This window comes from Phoxinus phoxinus, assembly GCF_949152265.1.
Source record: "Phoxinus phoxinus genome assembly, chromosome: 6".
In the NCBI taxonomy this organism is placed as follows: domain Eukaryota; kingdom Metazoa; phylum Chordata; class Actinopteri; order Cypriniformes; family Leuciscidae; genus Phoxinus; species Phoxinus phoxinus.
This window is the reverse complement of record NC_136881.1, coordinates 38,592,564-38,614,028: the sequence shown is the minus strand read 5'-3', so window position 1 is coordinate 38,614,028 and position 21,465 is coordinate 38,592,564. Positions and strand designations below refer to the sequence as shown.

The following is a 21,465-nucleotide window of genomic DNA, read 5'->3' as shown; positions in this document are numbered from 1 at the left end:
TATGATTGTGTGTGCGAGTGAGTGTGTCAGTGAGTTTATGAGTGTGTCAGTGAGTTTATGATTGTGTGCGACTGAGTGTATGTGCGACTGAGTGTGTGTGCGGCTCGTGTGTCAGTGAGTTAGAGTGTGTGTGTCAGTGAGTTAGAGTGAGAGTGAGTGTGTCAGTGAGTTTATGATTGTGTGTGCGAGTGAGTGTGTCAGTGAGTTTGAGTGTGTGTGCGACTCGTGTGTCAGTGAGTTGGAGTGAGTGTGTGTGAGAGTGAGTGTTTTATTGGACTCTACATTAAGATTCATACATTTCCACACCCTTAGAAAGTCCAACAGAGGCATTTTTTTTATTGAGTTTAACTTAAAATACATCTTGCTTTAAGAATATGGAATATTTATTCATTTTTAGCACCATTGTCATTTCTAAAGAATACGATTTTTTAAGTTAACCAAGAAAAGGCCTCCACATAATAACACAATATCCTGTATACACGTAAGCGAATCCGATGCATCCCAATGTCACACTGATGTTTCCATCTAATGTTCTCATTGGCCGGTTCTGCTGTTGCCGAGGAGACGGCCCTCCTCCAGCGCAGCATCGGTGAGTTTGAGGTGTTCTTTAAGTGCATTGATGTCCCTCTCACTGCGGCCCCTTAATTCACTCAGCTCCACATACACCTCCTTATAGCGCTCACTCAGCGCTTCGTTCTCCTGCAGGCGCACACAACAACATTACTATCATCAATCAATTATTCATGGCCGAATACATCAATCTAAAAGTTATATAGTCTCTGTAATAAGCATGAATAATGGATAGTATTTTGACTTGATGCTGAATTTGTACCTTAGTTAGAGTCTGGACCTCTTTCCTGAGACCGCTGATCTCCTTGTGAAGATAATCCACCTCACTCTCCTTCACTTTCAGCAACATCTACAGATGGACGTGACAGAATGACTATACTAAACCATTTCTGCAATTCTGATACAAATATTCATCCATTTTTTACTTCGTATTAATCAAGAATCTACATTTTGTTCTTGTAAAAATTAATGTCACACTATTAGAGCAAAAAAAAAAAAAAAACAGGGAAATAGTGACCAGTCACAGCACCTAAAATATAATCTTTCCCTTATATATGTATGGAGCAATGTCAATATTATTTGTCAACAACACCCAAACCAGTTTTATCATTAATAATTTATAAACCACCGTTATTACTGCAAAATAACAATTGGTTTATTTACTCGTGTGATCAATAGATGGCAGCGTTTGTCCACAGATCACGCACATCACATGCCCCGCCCCTACACACTAACTACAAACTACACACTAATTTACAGTGTGCATTATATGTTTTGAAACACAGTAATGCAAAGTGGAGTGGAAATCCCAGGTTATTAAATGCATTTCCTCAAATCTGACATATAATGAGGAGTCGAGGTTTGGCTGAGGGTTTGAATGGTCCATTAGCCCCTGCTGGTTGATGTAATTACACCATCCGGACCCTAAAAGCACCTTCAGTCTCAGCCCTCAAACCTAAAAAATGAGCCTATGTTCTTCTACTGGATAGTGTGATGTCTGGAGAAGTTTATTCTGATTCCTGAACGCCACAGAAAGTGCAGAGGACTTTTAATCAGGGTGGGTCCACGGAGACAGCCATGAGGAAAGAGGTTTAATTATATTCATGAATCCTGAGCCATATCTCCCTGATACTTTATGCTAGAAACAAACTGAGCACACCTTTCAAAAGAGTGGAAGATAAGCTTTCATCTGATGTACATGTAATTAGAATGTAAGAGTTAACAATGCCTCTTAACCCTTGTGCATTGTTCAAATTCACTACCCTTTCGTTATGTTCGTGGCTGAAAACAGCCACTACTTTAAACTGCTGTAAAAATGTATCAGATAAATATTTTTTTAAATTTGTTTTGCATAAATCTATTAATCAACCTCAGTCCTAATCAAAACTACTAAATGCTTTTTTAAAAATCAGGATTTGAACTCTTTAATGGCCAAATTCATAAATGATGTTACTGATTTGGGGGAAAAAACACACAAAATGACTTATTTTCAATATAAAATGTGATTGTTTTCAGCATCATACGAAAGCTTATCTTCTACTCGTTTGAAATATGTGCTCAGTTTGTTTCTAGCATAAAGCATAAGGGAGATATGGCTCAGGATTCATGAATATAATTAAACCTTTTTAGCATGTTTGGGTGATCCCGGGGAGATAAAGCAGAATTTGAGGTAGGATTGTTTTGACCCTAATTACAAGTTTCCAGCAGCTTGTTGTCCACCCAGGTTGTGATCCTCAGACATAGATTTCATTTTTATATGACAACCTTTTGCAGCAGCCCATGTCTGATTTCCTAAAAAACAGGTGTTTTGCCCCCTGGGTAGTGGGTCCAAGGTGACAGCCATGAGGAAAGAGGAAAAACACTGTTTTGAATATTTATTTCCTCCTAAGTGGATATTATAGGAATATAATTCCACTTACAATCTGGGATTTCTACGTATATTTTGTGGATTAATCATGTAGTGGGTCATTTTTGGAAACAAAATGGAGGATTACAGTATTTGGATTTTTGCATCTTTTTGATTGAGAGTGAATTGACTTGTTTGTTATTGATTATACTATATTGATTACGCGTACAGTATCAAATATACGATTAAATCAGTGCTGAGCATCTAACAACAGTCTTTTGAGTTTTAGTAACTTTTGATATATTAGAAATATATACTCTGTCTGCCTTATTTCATTACACTACGTTCAAAAGTTTGGGGTCGGTAAGATTTTAAAAAAATGTTTCTGAAAGGGTCTCTTCTGCTCATCAAGGCTGCATTTATTTGGTCAAAAATACAGTAAAAACAGTAATATTGTGAAAATATTTTCTTATTCGCAATAAGTGGATGAGAGTATAGTTCCTATATTGGCCTAGAAAATCATAACTTTTCATTTTCTGTCGGTCTTAGTACACGATGTAACTAATAGTAAGAGTCAAGTTTTAAATAGGAAAAATATCTAAACCCTTTGGTCATTTTTTTTGAGAGAGATGCTAACGGTCTAATCAGATTCAATGATCTATGCTAAGCTATGCTAAAAGTGCTACCGCCAGACCCGGAGATCGGCTGGATGGATTCGAAAACGGTAAAACTGTTTAACTCTAGGGGAGCTGGAAAATGAGCCTATTTCCAAATAAAGTGGAGTGTTCCTTTAATTTGTATTAATTTGAATATTCTAATATACTTCTCTCTGAATTATCATGAAGACATAATCGGTCAGATCCTCACCTCTAATTCGGAGGTGCTCCGTTCGTAGCTGCCGAGGGGAACAACTCCTGACCTTTGACCTGTGATGAAGGATCGCATGAGACTTATCTCCTCCGTCAGACGCGTCTGCAGTTCCTGTGTGTACAGGAAGAGGAAATGTGATTGACATACGCAAGCTAAAAAACCACACAAGAAGCCTTGCTCGTTCACACACCGACCTTTTGTGTTTCATGCATTTGTATAGACGGCAATAACTCTGACTAGCATAAGTAAACTAGTCCTGGGTCCGTGAAGAAAACTCACACCGACAGTCAGTCACTTCTCTTGTGAGAACAATGAAACAGGATGCTGTGTGTTGAGACATATCACACACACACACACACACACTGAAATCAGTCGCTCTTTCCCTCTGAATAACTGATGTGTCGAAAATGTAATTCGATTTCAATATATGACACGATGCATTGAGTCACAGGATGACATGTGATGTCTACATGATCGCGTTTATGAAATCAGCGCACCTGAATGTCACCATAATTACTAGTGGGATATTTTCTTTAAGCTCCTACTTTTCGAGGTAAGGAAGGTAAAATATTACCGGTTAATATAAAATATGAACTGTGAATGAATAAATGCTTGCCAACCTTCACTGTCCAAATGTTTGGGATCAGTACGATTTTATTTATTATTCAGAAATTAATACTTTAATTGTGCAAGGATGCATTAAATTGATCAAGAGTGTCAGAAAAGACATTTATAATGTAATATTTATTATGAAATTATAATAATGATTTCTGTTTCATATGAATGTTGTTCATCAAAAGAATCCTCAACATTGATAATAATTAGAAATGTTTCTTGAGAATCAAATCAGCATATTATAAATATTTCTGAAGGATCATGTGACACTGAAGATAATTATGCTGAAAATTCAGCTTTGATCACAGGAATAAATTATGTTTTACAGTACATTTACATAGAAAACATATTTTAAACTGTAATAATATTACACAATATTACTGTTTTTCACTGTATTTTTTGATTAAATAAAAAATAAATGCAGCCTTAAAACTTACCGACCCCAAACTTTTGAACACTAGTGTACATTTCCCATCATTATTTGTAGCAGCGTGTGACTGATAAAATACATAAAGCATCAGTCACACACACTAGAAGTAAAAAAAAGCTTCCTGTGTTTGTCAGAAAAGTAAAGACAGTCCATTTTAGTTTAACCAAAATCATGTCATAATTATGATTTCCTCATATCTGCGAACGTCCCAGGAAAACTGCGTTTTTTGGTCTCAGATCCGGGTTGGATCCTCACCAATGTGTGTATCATGCATTATTTAATTGCCTTATCTGAAATTTGGGGACTCTAGAAGTTACAATTTTAGTTTCACATGGGGTATTGTGTATCGTCCAATGGCGTCTGTTAAAATGCTTAAAGGGGCGGTTGAATGTGATTTGACTTTTCTAACTTTAGTTAGTGTGTAATGTTGCTGTTTGATCATAAACAACATCTGCAAAGTTACAACGCTCAAAGTTCAAAGCAAAGGGAGATATTTGCTTTAAAAAAAAAAAAAAGTAAGGACTACAAAAAACGCCTGGTAGGGACTACATGACATTCCTCCCGGGTTAGTGACATCACCAACCCTAAAATTTACATAAACACGATTTATAGATTATCATGACAGAATATGCTAATCAATGACTACAAGATAACTATACATAAGCTACATAAATTCATTAACTAAACATTCAGACGTCCTGTTGCTTCTACATGCTGTCACTTCTTCTTGAGTCTCTCCATCTTTGTCTGAATACGGTTTGAACATAAAAGGCTAAAAGTTTATGAAATGTTCAGTGCATGTGTGTGTGAGCTAAAAGGACACGAGCTCTTGAAGCTCCGCCCCCTGTGCCGGGAGCAGCAACTCATTTGCATTTAAAGGCACAGACACAAAATTGGTGCGTTTTTGCTCACCCTCAAAAAGTGACAATTTTAATATGCTATATAAAAATATCTGTGGGGTATTTTGAGCTAAAACTTCACACACACACTCTGGGGACATCAGAGACTTATTTTACATCTTGTGAAAAGGGCATTATACCACCCCTTTAAGACAGCCTCATTCCTCTCATCCCACTTCCGGTCTACCTGGTTCTCCTGGCGGAGCTGCTCCATGTCTCTCTCCTTCTGTCGGATCGCTCCGTCTCGCTCCTCAGTGTTGTTCTGGACGCGGTTGAGCTCCACACACTGCTGGGAATAACGCTCGGACAGGCCGCCCAGCTCCCGCTGCAGAGAGAGCGACTCGTGGCTGATGGACACACACACACAGTCATCGATTCACTGATTGATTGGATGAGGGATCAATCAAACACCTTACACTTTTCAGAGTAAATGAGGCTCTTGTGTTCGGAGTCTCCGAGGCGCGAGAGAAGAATCACGGCACAGATGAGGACTTGTGTACGGTATTAATTATTGACACAGGATTCCCTTGAGAATATCATCATGCCGGTCAAATATTAAACAAGATGTTGGGGTTTTCTAGCATGCAACACACTCTCAACTTTTTAGACCATTTCAAAGTCTTCAAAGATGCCAACACAGCAAACATCCAGTATTTCAATAAACTATTCCATTTCAAACAAAGACTATTCTTTGATATGGTACAGGGTTAAATCAGATGGATTCAGGCAGCATTACTGAATATAAAACGTTTATGAACATGCATCAAATCTGACAGATGTCTTTTTTCCGAACACTGTGAGTGTAGTTGGTAGGGGTTGAAGGATTTTTTTAAAGTCGACATTTATTTGAAAAAAGTCGCTGATGATGTCATTAATTAACAAATAAGCCTGAACCTCAAGCTGAGACTCGAACACGGGTCGCCTTGTGCACAGATATGACCGCGCTCCTACATAACAGCTTATTTTTATCAGTTCATTTGCCTTTGGGTCGTTATATTTCGTCAGATTTCTGCTCGTTCTAACTCAGATACAGATCAAGTAGCTCAGTAAAGATTACATTTATATGAATGCATTAGTTAGAGAGCGATTGCATGTGAATTATTTCTACCTGGTATCGTCTCTCTACTAATAGTGAAGCTGTGGGTTTTAGTTACTAAGAAATATATGCTAGAACCTTTCAGTTTCTAAGCTATTTTATTGATAAATCACAGAACAGTCTTGACAGTACATGAATGTTTCTGTGTGCGTGTAATCGGCACATGATGTGTGAGCTACTGTCTGTCTGTCTGTCTGTGTGCGTGTGTGTGTGTGCGTGTGTGTGTTACAATGCATCAGCTCATTTTATTTTAGAACGGCGATTAAAGGGATAGTTCACCCAAAAATGTAATTTCTGTCATTAATTACTCACCCACATGTCGTTCTAAACCCGTATGATCTTCATTCATCTTCGGAAAAACAAATGAAGATATATTTGATGAAATTTTCAATCGGTTTCAATTTCTGATCCCTCCATCGGCTGTAACGTCATTGCGACTTTCAAGGCCCAGAAAGATAGTAAAAACATTGTTAAAATAGTCCATGTGACTACAGTGGTTCAAACGTAATGTTATGAAGCGACGAGAATAATTTTGAGCGCAAAAACAAACAAAAATAACAACTTTATTCAACAATTTCTTCTCTTCCGCATCAGCCTCTGAAGCTGTTCACGTGAGCAATAACATTGAGGTGGAGTGGAGGAATAATGCTTCATAACATTAAGGTTGAACCACTGTAGTCACATGAACTATTTAAACGATGTCTTTACTACCTTTCTGGGCCTTGAAAGTGGTAATAACGTCGCTGCCTATGGAAGGATCAGAAACCTCTAAATATTTTTTTTCATCAAAAATATCTTAATTTGTGTTCTGAAGATGAATGGTCTTACGGGTTTGGAACGACACGAGGGTGACTATTTAATGACAGAAATGTCATTTTTGGGTGAACTAACCCTTTAACTTGCGTGTACAATAAACAGTTTAAAATGTGCATTCACCCGATTAATTTTGAGCATCCGGATGGTACAGTCAAACATATCTTGTGGAGCGCTCTGCATTTATCTGTCATTTTAACAGTTGGAAACAGAGCGTAAAAGTGGACTTCAAAGATGTATTATCTTGTTGGCCCACTATAGGCCATGATCCGCAACTAGTCGGCTTCAAACTTAAAGCATCATGGCAGATTATTAAAGTCGACTTGACTAGTAGTTGGCGGGGATGGCCTGCGTTCGGCCAATCAGCGTATCCTTACGTCACTTATGGTTCCTATAGTGCTGGGTTATAGGAGCTGATTTATTCCCTTATAACTAAAATCGTTCCCAATTCCTGCAGTACAAACACGCCACAAAGCAGGTACTTGCGTCAATAGTTATGTGAAGTATGAAAACATTCCTCCGGTGCAAAAGCCCCTTATTTTGCAAAGGATTATGTTGCTAAATAGGCGTATAGTGGATTTTCAACATGTTTTCTGCTAAGTTCAGCATGCTACGCACCACAAAAATGTGCTTAGAGCAGTTTTGGTGGTGTTCCCTTGTGAGACTGTGTAGGTTGTGCACATTTGATTGAGTGTTATGATGTGAGTAATCTGTGGACGTACAGCTGGTGTTTGATCGAGGGGTCTGTTGGCTCTCCTCCTCCTCCATGAAGCTTCAGTCTCTCAATCTCCTCGTGGTGAGATTTCCTCAGAGCCTCCATTGCTGCATGAATAAAGATGAGAAGTATTAGTATTTGAAATGAACATACTGAATTCTCACTCAATTTAAGCACTAGATTTTTTTGGGATGGTCACCAGGACGCTAATGTCGAAAGTAGGGATGCACGATATATCGGCCACTATATCGGTATCGGCCGATATAAGGTCATTTTTAATGTTATTGTTATCAGCCTGATAAGAAAATTTGGCTGATATATTAAAGCCGATAAATAATGTATTATTTCCTTCAGCTGAGACACTTCAGACGCACACTGTTCAACATGAGGGTTTTGAATTGCTTGAAACATGATTGGAAGCACTTCAAAAAAGAAAATACATTTCAACGTGCAACGGCTACATAAAATCATAATGAGAACATCATTATAATTGTGTGCTTGGGACATGGATTTTAATGGTGAGACTTTTGTTTTTGTAATCAGGCTCTCAAAAATTATATAAAAATTTGATTTAGATTTATCTGCCAATATATCGGTTACTGGCTTTCAAATATAAAGAATTATCGGTTATCGGTATCGGATAAAAATTTCACATCCCTAGTTGAAAGTTTGGGGTTTTTCACTGTTTTTGAAAGAAGTCTCTTCTGCTCACCCAAGGTTGCATTTATTTGATCAAAAACGCAGTAAGTAATATTATGAGATATTATTACAATTTAAAATAACTGTTTTTAAGTGAATATAAGTTCAAACATAATTTATTCCTGTGATCAAAGCTGAATTTTCAGCATTATTACTCCAGTCTTCAGTGTCACATGACCCTTCAGAAATCACTCTAATATGATGATTTGATGCTCAAGAAACATTTACTATTATTATCAATGTTGAATACAGCATCATATTTCTGTGGAAACTGAAACATTTTACTCAGGATTTTTTGACGAATAGAAGGTTCAAAAGAACAGCATTTATTTGAAATAGAAATATTTTGCAACATTATAAATGATTTCAGAATAATCTGTCTGTGGGATTATGTGCCCCAGTGGTGTTTGGTGGCCCATCCTGACCTTGAACGGTATTTTTGGCTTCCTCTTGCAGCAGTCTCTGTTTGTCTCTCTCCATCTCTCTGCGCTCTCTCTCGTGCTCGTTGTGTATCTCGCTCATTCTCTCTCTGTGCTCTCTCTCCATCTGCTCCAGTCTCAGAGCGCAGGGTGCGTCAGGAGTGCAGAGACCCCCGCCGCCGGCCGCCGCACGGACCTCGCGAAGACCCTCGATCTGCTGCCTCAGAGACACCACCTGACCAATGCAATGCATCCAGATCACACACATGAAGACGAAGCATGCGAAACGTTGCTGGACTAACAAGGACGCAGTGGAAAGAGCACTAAAAAAATGGTACTTAAATAAAAGTATTGCTTACTTGAGTACAAGTGGAAGTACTGGAAAATAAATTACACCTCTACCATGAAAACCTTTTCACAATATTCTCATTTTGAATTTGGGGTTTTCATAAGCTGTAAGCCATAATCATCAAAATTATAACAAATAAAGGCTTGAAATATCTCACTTTGCATGTAATGAGTCTATATAATATATTAGTCTCACCTTTTAAGTTGAATTACTGAAATAAATCAACTTTTGCATGATACTTCACCTGTGTATGCCGCCAAACACCTGTACTACGGTTTTGATATTGTGAAACTATAAAAACAGTTCTTTAAAAAAATGAATACTGGAAAATAATATGACTCAAGTAAGAGTAAATTAGTAGTTTGCTGAAAAACTACTCAAGTTACTACATTACAAAGTACTTCAGTATATTTTTATCCAAAATGAGGCGATGTTAGCAATATGGAGCGCTACATGCGCATGTCATTTCTGTTTCATTCCTACTGGAGGCCAGAGGCCTAGCGAAGTTGAATACATTATTTTTTTCATAAGTACCACAATTTAGTTATGCTCAAGACAGTAGAAGAAATGTACAAATCTGCTCAAACACTGTAACGAAAGTAATTATAATTAGTTACGGTTACACTTTATTTTAAGGTATTACAGTGCAATTCTGTATTATAAGTACTGAGTAATAATAATTATCTACATGTACTTACTATAGGGTTAGGTTTTGGTTGAGGGTTAGTTGCATGTAATTATGCATAATTTACTGTTATTACTATGTACATGTAACATATGTAACAAGGACACTGTAAAATAAAGTGTTACCATAGTTACTTTCCACCTCTGCAAGGACGTTGCCTAAATCCCATTACTACATCAACCATGACACAAAAACACACACCTCTCGCTGAAGCACCTCATTTGTCGCTTGTGGATTCTGGGAACCAACAGGCGACTTGTTCAATCCGATTGGAAGCTGCTCAAAGTCGGCCCACTTTCTCTCGATGTCCGGCACCGTCTGAGTTTTGGGAACCTGAGGCTTGGTCGGGATCACCGGAGTGCCACCTTTCTTCAACTCCACCTTTTCCCAGGGGTCCTCGCCCTCCCTGTCGGATATTCCCTCCTGGAACCACTTGGTTCGGTCCTCCAGACGTCTTTCTTGATCTCGGTCACGGCCCTCGCCCGCCTCCCTTCGATTGGTCAAAGGTGAGGACGTCATGTCGGTGGGATCTTGACGTGGACCGGCTGGGTCTGACCCTGGGTCATGGGGTGCGGGAGAGGTTCGGGATGGTGCATTCTGGGAACTGGAGTTCTCTCTGTCGCTGATGTCACTGTTGTCTGGGTGTCTGAGAACAGAGAAAGAAATCAACTTCCTGATTACATGGAAACAAAAACACGAGTCAAACCTCAAACCGGCTCCACTTGAACGTCAATAATGGTTATTTCAGTTTTAAAAAGTCCAAAGCAAAATCTTTTAGGTTACCTTAAAGTCCCCCTGTGGTGAAAATCAAGATTTTAATGTTGTTTATATGTCTAAGTGGTGTTTTTAATACACTTTAAGACAAACCATTTGTAAATTCAATAGTCGACAGCATTGCTGAGTATTTTCTGCTTAAAACTGCAGTGAACCAAAGACAAAACACGGTTTGAAATCGTTGGTGTTTCTGACGTCACACACTACCTTTTAACCAATCAGATCAACGTGTGATCGTCAACGAATGGATCTCTGAGTGGCTGTGAGTGAGTGGAGGCAGGGCTCATTTGCATATTCTGCATTTACTAAATGAAGCAACGGTGTAGAGTTACATTCAAGCTATTTTAAGGCATGACAGATTTTTTTTTTCAAAGAAAAAACATTTAAATATGTAAATTTGGTGATCAAAGATGAGTTTTAAGGGATAAAATTATTGTCTACAGGGAGACTTTTTAACCCAAATAAATTCTCTATGGGTGAATATCACAAAAACATGAACCTGAAAATCGAATGGAAAAAAAATCAGCAATTGTATTTAGCACAGTCTAAGATTTTGTTGTATTATAATATACATTTTTTCATAGAGATTAATAAATATTAAGCCAAATTTTACATTCTGACATTATTTTCATGACAATTAACCATAATTTCCCCACCCCTCCCCAAAATCTCATTGCCGGAAATCCAGCTATTTTACTTTTAAGACTGTTTGTAATTCTCAGTATTATTTTTAATGATGAAACTCATTAGATGCTCCGTCAATGATTTATTTGATTTAGATTTGCTTTGCATATTTTTAAGACATCGTAGCAAATACCATTGTGCACTATAATATATGCTTAATTGTCATGAAAATTATACCCCTAAGTTTGTGAAATTGATCCCTAATTGATTCTCTGCATTTTTTATCGCCTCAGTTTGATCATACTGTATGCTTTCAGCTGAATCCCGGAAGGAGATTCTCCTCCTCAGCGTGTCGATCCAGTTCCTCCTGATCCTGGAGGTCATCGCTGACAGGGTCACCAGTCCATCGCGCATCTGCAGACCAATCAGAGAGATTCGGGACACATTAGGGGAATATTCTTGAGTTTTGGCCGCTAAAAGCGTTTGTGAAAAGTTCTCACATGCAGCTGAAGTCCATAGTTTTTGTCGGCATCATATTCCTCCACTTGCAGACAGTGACGTAAATAAATCTCACCATCTGCCTCATCTCTCTGCCAAAGTGACAAACAAACAGAATTCAGGATAGTTATTATTATTATTATCAATTATCTGCCATGCTCTCAGATACTAGTACTCTCAGTTCCATTCACACATTTGACCATGTTCATGTTTATTTCCTCAAGCGATATCTGTACAGTAGTTAATAATCACTGACGGTCGCTCACCTCTTCAGCTTCAGAGTCTCTATAGTATCTCAGTTCTGAACCAGTGATCACAAACCAGTGCTTCCTCCACTGCAGTTAAACAGAAGTATGTCAAACATCTATATGCATAACACAAACGAAGCAAAATCTCTCTGAACCTTTCTCGACATTAAGATTTTAGGTAAATATAAGAGATAGTATATCTTAGGTTCTGTAAATGAGCACCATTTTCTAATTTTCTTCACTATGAGAAAGCCTTCCAGTGTTAAAAGGACAAATATCATACATAGTCTCTTATAAGTTCATAAAAATGCAATAAAACAATTCAAAATTAGGGGGAAATTAGTACGTGTTAAAATAGGAAGTGACATAGACAGATATGTCATGCAACATAATTCAAAGGATCAAGTTCAAAGAAAGCAGACCTGTATCCTTACCTCTTCATCTTCATCCAGCAAATACATCCATCCCTTTTTACAGTTCAGAAGGTCAAGCTTATGGAAAACAGAACCAGTTGCGTTAAAACAAGCGAATGCATAAGCGATTCGATGTGTGTAATCAACTCAACATCTCCAGTTACAGTATGAATCTTTCAGAGCAACAGTGTGTGACATTCCAGAACACAGTAATCCTGAGCACGAGACATTCCAGTCGCGCGCGCGCGTGGAATGATGAGCGCGTGAATGAATCATTTACAAGTATTTCCACAATTACATGCATTTTTAAAGACTTACCGACATGAGTATCCGGTTGTTGGCATGAAATAGGGAAGAAACTGGTTTAGTTGCTCAATTCTAGCTAGTAGCCTACGTTGTGTCATCAAACTGCGTTTCACTTGTTAATTAAATAAATACAAATTCGCGCTAATTTAAATAGTTTCCGCACTTAAGACTGGCTTATTAAATAATCATAAATACAAACACGTTACATTATCCCTGCGTGACTAGACTAGACAAGACAAGCATCTCTAACAGCTGGTCATGTGACCTGAAGCTTCCGCGAACTAAGCAACTCGCGGTTTGACACATTACCACTAAACTGTACACTACAGCTTCTCTCAGTTTAATTTAAGCTTCAAATCCTCTCATAGCTTCACTAAAACGTCTGTATCTAGCGCTAAATATAATGTTATTTCTATCTAGTAGCTCAAAAGTGCGTTTTCGTCCGTCCTGCGAGCATAAACACCTGCCTCTGGACTAGAAACTGAATACCTCAGTGTTGGTAAACGAGTGGCGGTGATGACTGTGACTTTACCTGCATCTGAGGGGGCTGTTCTGGACCTCTGTGTCCTCCGTTTACCATCCTAGTGTTCTCTGCTTTTTTACTGGACCTCTGAGAACATATGAGATACTGACTCATTAATATATTTATTTATTTATGTATTTTCTTAAGGAATCATTGTTGTGGGTGGTTCATGGCAGGACACTGCTATGTGTTAGTGACTTTGTGTAGGTGTTTTTTAGTGTGTTGCTATGCAGTTATTAGGTTATGGGTGGTTGCTTGGTTCCCAGCAAGCAATTTTGTTGTTTAAAGACGTCTAATAGTCGTTTAAACACACAGCCCAGACGTCTAGGCTAAAACAAGGCAAAATTTGGGCTGTTAGTGAACATTTTAAACCATCACCCAAGAGTCATCAATTAGATGACAAAGAAATCAAATGAGTGTTAAACCAAACACCTTGTAATCACTGTTTACTTTGCTTACATGATGGAATATCATACATTTCGCATTATTTTGGCAAAAACCAAATGTAACCGAATTCAAGGTTATTTTGGCTAGAAGTTACTCATATAGCCGGACTATATCGGGTCTATAGTTAACCTAGATGGTGAAATTACGGTTATTGCTTGCTGGGTTGTTACATACCGACCCACACCAAAATCTCTATAATATTCCACTCTCAAATGTCTCAGATTTCAGTGTAAGTCTATTGGGATGTCTTGAGTATGATGCTGCATATGCAGCTGAGTAGACAGTGAAATGAAAACAATGAGAAAAGGAAGTGTGTGAACTCCAGCACCTGTGAATGGCCCGATGTAGTGCTGTTGGTCTTTGATGATGACCCTCCTATTTCTTTGTCTGGACGTCTCCGCTCTTTCTCTCTGCGGTCTCTTCCTCTTTCTCGTTCTCGTCCTCTGCCTCGCTCTTCTGAAACCTCATGCTCATCATCACCATATCTCCCATCCCCATAGCTTTAGCCACAGAAAGGAGAAGCACATTTTACTGACAGGGTTTTCTCTCTCTCTCTCTCTCTCTCTCTATCTCATATGTTCATGTTTTATTACATTTTTTATTTGGGCGTGCTAAAATGGCAATTTGGTTTTCACGTAAAAGAAAATTGAATGCTGGTGGATTAATGCGTTTGCAGTGTTAAAGGGGTTAAAGGGATTGTTCACTTTAAAATTAAAATTCTGTCATCATTTACTCACCCTCAAGTTGTTTCAAACCTGTATTAATTTATTTCTTCTGCTGAACACAAAGAAAGATATTTTGAAGAATGTCAGTAACCAAACAGTAGTCTGTACCCATTGACTTCCATAGTATTTTTTTTTCCTACTATGGAAGTCAATGGGTACAGACTACTGTTTGGTTAATGACATTCTTCAAAATATCTTTCTTTGTGTTCAGCAGAAGAAATAAATTAATACAGGTTTGAAACAACTTGAGGGCGAGTAAATGATGACAGAATTTTTATTTTAAAGTGAACTATCCCTTTAATAAAATCCCCTATCAATATAGTGTTTAACTATTACAAGTTGGTTAATGACTCTGATGGGTGTCTTCAAATTTATGCATGAGTGAAGATTGATTGTAGAGTTTATATATTTTATTTTTTAGAAACAAGTGTTGTGTTTCTAAGATGATATTTCACGTCTTGAGACTGGTTTTAAATCCATTGCGCTCCTTCTAGCTGCTTTTGTTAATGTTATATCTTAATTTTTTTTTGTAAATCTCTCTCTCTCTCACTCACTCACTCTGTCTCTCTCTCACTCGCTCATGCCCCTTTGCCACTGAAATGTCAGTGGCAAAGCGGTATCGCTCTACCTCTCTCTTTAAACCTCTGACCTGTGTTGGTTGTCTCTGCGTGGGCTCCTGCTCTGCGGTCTCCTCCTCACTACTATTGCTTCTTCTTCTTCAGGGTACAGCTTTGATCGGGGAATATCTGCTATGATCACATAGTCCTCAATGGTCATCTCTGGCACTGCTGGTTGGCTGGAAGACCTGTTGTTTTCGGAGAGAATTAGCGCCTCCAAGCCCCGCCTGATGTTGCTTCTGCTCCGATCAGTGATCGGCTTTTCCGTCTCTGCAATTGAGGCTTGGGATTTGGGCAAATCAGGGGTAGGAACTGGATTCCGACTCCGCCTTGATTGGGAGATATTTGGTGTTGATGCAGGTGAAGTTGGGCTTAGAGGAGAGTGGGTGGAGCTTATAGATGAGTGGGTGGGGCTTCGATGAGAGTGGGTGTGGCTTCGATGCGAGTGGGTGGGGCTTTGATGAGAGTGGGTGTGGCTTCGATGAGAGTGGGTGGGGCTTAGTGATTGACGCGAATCAGATCTGGATTGTTTTTCTGAGGTGTGCACGCCATTCCTGCGATTTTTTTTTTGTGAATTGCTTTTTAAAGTACCATGTTCATCATAATCTCGATAAGGTGTTGAAGTACCACCACTATTTCGGCTGTTGCGACTATTATAACCACCACTATTTCGACTTCGAGTTACTTCACGATTGCCTCCGGTTGGAGAGAAATCCCTGCTGTTGTAGCCAGTATTGCGACCACCACCACTCTTTCGACTGCTGCGACCGCTGTGGTTGCGTTCGTTATAATCGCCGTCGATTTCCATATCAGAATGTAAACTTTTTGACCAGCTGTTCCTTTCTTCGGAGGCGTCTGACTCTGCCGAACTCGCGATTGACTTGAGATTCTTATAAAGCTTTTCAGAATCCAAGCTGTGCCCGTAAGAACTCTGGGAGGGGCTTCTTTTGTGGGCGGGGCTAAAGGAGTCTGCATATTTATTCGTACCTGAGTTTCGCGAGGGGGTCGTGGTGCGCGTGACTATCGAATCTCGTCTTTTTGACGGAGTGCATTTCCCAGAAGCCTGTTGAGAGGATGTGCGATGGCCGTGCGTTGTTGAACCTGGGCGATGGGACGAACTTCGCGATTCCCCCCGCCTTTGTGGCGAGACGTTCGTAGATCTCGGGCTGCAGGAACGAGGGCTTGCGCGGGATTGGCTGTCTCCACGTCTGAAATTTGAATAGGACATGTTTCGCTGAGGGGAGAGGCCGCTCATTGCCTCATCGCTGAAATTGTCAGTGCGCCTCCTATAGGACGGGAGGCCCAGGTCACGGTTTCGGAAAGGGATGGCGGCTTTACGTTCTGGACTGTGATTGGCCGGAAGAGGGTGGCCTCTCTCGTAGTGGCGCAAGGGAGACTGAGGACTGCCATCTTCTTGTTCCCGGTCTTGTGAGAGGAAGCGATTGGCTCTCTTAAAAATGGCACGTCCACCACTTTGTTCTGTTTCTCTTCTAGTCTCTGTTTGAGGAAGACAAGACATTGACACTGCACTGATGCACAAACATGTATAATTAATGTATAATAAATCCATGTATGATCATTTTATTATTATTATTTATCAGGGGTGTAACGGTACACAAACATGTTGGTCCGGTACGTACCTCGGTATTGAAGTCAAGGTTCGGTACAGGATGGGGGAGAAAACTATTGCTTTTTTTTTTTTTTTATTAAACTTTTTTTTTTTTTTTTTTTACAAAGTATATATGTGTTTAAATAAATTCTATTGAAATTACAATTTTCTCAAGGATAAAAACATATTTTTGAGTTAATGCTGTATATGGGGAGCCCTTAATTACACATTACTATTACATTAAAGGTTACAAGTAACAACAGAGCCCAGTTAAATTCAGTTGCTATTTATTTTTAGATATAATAATCAACACTAAAATTAATGGAAAAAAAACATCTACTGTAAATTGCACATAAGGCATGTTTTGCATTAACTTCTAAATCTAATTATAAAGTTAATTTTATACTCCAAATCATTTTTTGAATTATAATAATTTACACAGTGGCTGTCATTAGTTACTTGTCTTCATGACAAGTAGTAGGGATCATAGTTATCTTTATTAATGGTTGTTTTGCCCTGCTTTATTTTGTTTTCGTTCTTTTAATACGTTTACGTCATACGTTTGGGTTCAGTAATCTCCATGTCAGTCCGTCTGTTCCCTCCACACATTTAAATGTAGGCTATTTATAGCTACAGTAGTTTGTTTGTGTGTGTGTGTGAATTAATTCATATTAATATTAATTAATAATCCATACAGTGCACCTTCCAAAAAACAACAACAACTATTTATTAGATCTCATGGCTGAGGAAGAAAAAATGCAGTCAAGAGAAGAGACCGGCTGCACCAGCTCATAGGTTATCTTCATAAAAGAGGTGTTGGGAGTTTTTTCAAACCTTTTTTTCTTCCTCAGCCATGAGATCTAATAAATAGTTGTTGTTGTTTTTTGGAAGGTGCACTGTATGGATTATTAATTAATATTAATATTAATTAATTCAATTTCACACACACACACACACACACACAAACGAACTACTGTAGCTATAAATAGCCTACATTTAAATGTGTGGAGGGAACAGACGGACTGACATGCAGATTACTGAACCCAAACGTATGAAAAAATAACATAGGCTAGTTAAAAGAACGAAAACAAAATAAAGCAGGGCAAAACAACCATTAATAAAGATAACTATAAAAAAACATGCATCCAGAGTTCCTGATAGGAATTACACGTAGGCCTATGGAAACTGCCGGCGATTAACATTAAAAAAAGACCGCCGCGACTAGTGAAGTGACGTCATTGCGCGTGCACGTGAGGGGGAGTCAGATTCTGGCAGGGAGTCGAAATTCGGCACAACACCTGTTCAAGCAGGGGGTTCAAGTAGAACAAGAAAACCCCAAAATATACCGCAAACCCTCTTATATAGCTACTGTCTATGCGCAAACCCAGACGTTGTACTGAAGGAAAACGAAAATTGAGCGGAAGTGTAGGAGGGCGGAGCCAGGCTAGAACTAACCTGCTGTCGACACTAAATGCGGTAAACTGAGGTAAATGTAATGCTACGTGAGATATTATTCTCAATCTCAAGTTGTTTTATTGATATCTTGCAGTTGAAACAATGGTTGAGAGATGTAAACATCATCGATCGTTAGTTGTTGTTTTTCTTCTTTGCTTTCTTTCTTACTGGTATCAAACAGCGTTGCATTGCCGCACGCCCCCTTCTGGATTGGAGTGTGGATCGCCTGAATGTACTCGTCGTGCGACCGCATGAACCAAACCGTGACGTCCACACCGTACGAATAAATGTACATTTACCGTTACACTTCTATTATTTATTGATTGTTGCATACAAGACAAAATACTCTGTAATACTGCTGTAGTCCCGTTCACACTAAGAACGATAACTATTTTAGAGTCCACTCCACACCTACGCACAATATCGTTTTGTAGGCTAAGCAATATTATTTTCTGCCTCTTTAATATCGACATCAAGCATCACAAAATCAAGCTCTTTAAAGTTGCTGTCATTGTTTTTTTTTTTTAATCATTCATCAACTGGGAAAAAAAAGTGATTCCAACAATATCGTTCCTCTGTGTCGTTATCGTTATAGTTGTGGTGTGCTATGATTTTTAAAGCGATATCTTTATTGTATCATTGTAGTCATTGTCCTTGGTTTGAACGGGTCTTTAAACTGCATTCATGGCATTTTTGGAATTACCGTAATTACGAGATTACAAATTGTAAAAAGCGTCCTTATAGAACACAACTAAGTATTACGTTTTTCAAGAAATATTTAAGTATTTCAACTTGTAAACTCAGAATTTTCTGAGAGATCTGACTTGTAGGCCTACCGCCTGACAGCTGCATTGCCATACGGAAACACTCAAAATGGTTGCGTCTTCAGCAATAAAATGTTGTTAAGTTACTATTTTGTAATATTTCTGCTTAGTAATTCCTGTAATTGACTACTGTTTATGTTTTAATACTGCAAGAATAATTTTAAAAAGGCATACATTGCAATTTAATGTAGCTAGCACAGCAATTAATACAATCTACACTGTAAAAAAATATTTTCATGATTTGTTATCATAACTTTTTTCATTTGTCAAATCAACTTCGATAACTAATGTGTGAAGATAACACACTATTTTGAGTTTCTGTTTATTAAACCATTCTTCTTCGACTCAAAATTTTAAGGTAACTTGCTTTTTTAAGTTAAACCAACTTTTTTTTGTTTACAGTGTAATGTCCCACTAAATACACTATACGTTTATTAATAAGGCATTTGCATGACGACTGTTACTTGATGTGTTGTGCTTTTGTCTGTTGATCACTCAAATTACACAGATCCGAGGACGTGAAAAGCTACGAGTAGAACGTCAAGGGTTGTCCTTGTGTAATCACGGTGTAAATCTCACCTGTGTGTTGGCTGACGCTTTCTCTTCTGCTCATGCTGACGCTCTCTCTCCTGCTGGTGTTGGCGCTTCCTCTCCCGCTCTGCGTTTCTATCACCGAGCGACTCTCTGAGCGCTGGAGAGCCGGTTCCAGTCGAGTCATGCTTTAGGTCTGACTCTGAGATCTGCAGTTCAGTAATGATCGCTCCTTCAGATTGAGGATCAGTTCTTCAGGTCCTCTCTCAGAGGTCAAAGCTATTAAAATAAAGAAAATAAAGAAAAGAGAGATATGCAAATGCATCTCATCCAAATCTAATGGTCCTTACAGGGTATCAAAAGCCTGATAAAAGCTACTTTAATGTCATAATTAAACTAAGGCTTAATCCTGGCTTAATCTAAACCCTGTCTGTGAAACCAGGCCTAAACTTAAAATTTTAAGGCAGAACGAACACTTACCTTTTTTAAGTTGAGAGTTGAGAAACTTTTTTTTTTTTTTTTACAGTGAACAAGAAAAAATATCTGCAATATAAAAATAAAATAAAAATAAACTTAATTCAAAAGGATAACAAGTTTATTTTTCTTACCCCATTAAACAAACTCACTTACTATTGATGCATTTTTGCAAAACACTATGATATTTTTTATGTAATTTTGCTTCTCATGCTAATATCTTCATTTGGGAATGTTTAAATATTTGTATTAGAAAACGAGAAAAGTAAAGTTCAAATTCTAAGAAAGAACAACATTTTTGCAGTGCACAAGGCAATTTCTCGGTTTTGTTTCATGTTATCTTTGTAATTATGTAGCATATTTATACAGTGCTATTAATGGTAGCTAAACAATTTTGATTCAATTTGACTATATTACTGAACTTGTGGATGTCATAAAAATGGACTCGTCTTCACTGCCTGTTCCTGGTCTGCAGTGTAGTTTATTAGTAGTAGATTAAAGCAGATGGTACATCACTCTCTAATGAGTCTTTGTCTTCATCCATTATCTGAATTAGACACGGTCAAGTAACATATTGACGTATTTCAAATAGTGTCCAGCTCCACCTGCAGCTCGAGGAGAATGATGCTGATCTTAAGAAACAGATGTGTGTCAGGTCATGTGAATGCCGTTCTTCAATGTTTTCTCGATTCGAGGAAAGCTTGTAAACCGTTTAAGCCAGAGATGCCTGAACCTGTTGGCCAGTGATGACCTTTGATTTGCCATATCAACAGAGGGGGGAAATAAAAAAATAAAATAAAAAAAAAACCCTGCCTTTTAAGCATATCATCATTTCTTATTAATTTATGTTTTCATTTAAAAAAAAAAAATTCTGAATGTAAATTTTAAAATAAAATAGTTTCGGTCCACAGCAGTATGTTTTACTATCATTGACATACTATTATAGTTTATATAGACATATATACAATTAAACTATATATACAATTAATTACATAAAAAAAAACAAATAAATAAAATATATATATTTTTAGCTTTTTTTTGTTAAAGTTTTAGTCATTTTGTTGTGTGTTTTTGTAAAAAAAAAAGTCTTATTTATTTTTTAAATATGTATTAATTTCTATTACATTTTTAGTTAAGGTCAAGGTAAGCTAAATAAAAATTATATTGCTTTGGCAACTAGCTGAAATAATCTTTATTTAATTTCAGTTATTGTTTATTTAATTTTATGTATCAATTATTTTTATGGTTTTAATTTTAACTACAGGTAAATACAGTCCTGCTTATAGTAAAAAGTTTGGGCATCTCCTGGTTTAATCGAACCCTGATTTAAAATTTTAGATTTTTAGTTAGATTTTACGTTAGATTTTTGCTTTTCTGTTTTGCATCTAAAT

General features: G+C 37.9%; 2 protein-coding genes across 3 annotated transcripts in view; one reads left to right on the top strand and one right to left on the bottom strand.

Moving 5' to 3' along the window:
• Positions 1 to 310: 310 nt before the first annotated feature.
• On the bottom strand, positions 311 to 19,787 carry triobpa (TRIO and F-actin binding protein a; the record flags this gene model as incomplete). The annotated part of the gene is made up of 15 exons (XM_079616185.1): positions 311 to 699; positions 833 to 919; positions 3,284 to 3,397; positions 5,418 to 5,577; positions 7,862 to 7,961; positions 8,979 to 9,207; positions 10,208 to 10,652; positions 11,709 to 11,818; positions 11,905 to 11,994; positions 12,169 to 12,237; positions 12,585 to 12,641; positions 13,402 to 13,479; positions 14,168 to 14,339; positions 15,214 to 16,678; positions 19,649 to 19,787. The coding sequence occupies 15 exons, from the start codon at positions 19,785 to 19,787 to the stop codon at positions 535 to 537; spliced, it is 3,480 nt and encodes a 1,159-aa protein (XP_079472311.1). The 3' UTR covers positions 311 to 534.
• Positions 18,183 to 21,465, top strand: part of LOC307000448 (rho-related GTP-binding protein RhoU) — a 29,204-nt gene continuing 25,921 nt past the window's right edge. For both annotated transcript variants that reach the window (XM_079616063.1, XM_079616065.1), the window contains exons 1-2: positions 18,183 to 18,276; positions 18,427 to 18,522. The gene's annotated coding sequence lies outside the window, so the exon portion shown is untranslated. The remainder of the gene's footprint in view (positions 18,277 to 18,426; positions 18,523 to 21,465) is intronic.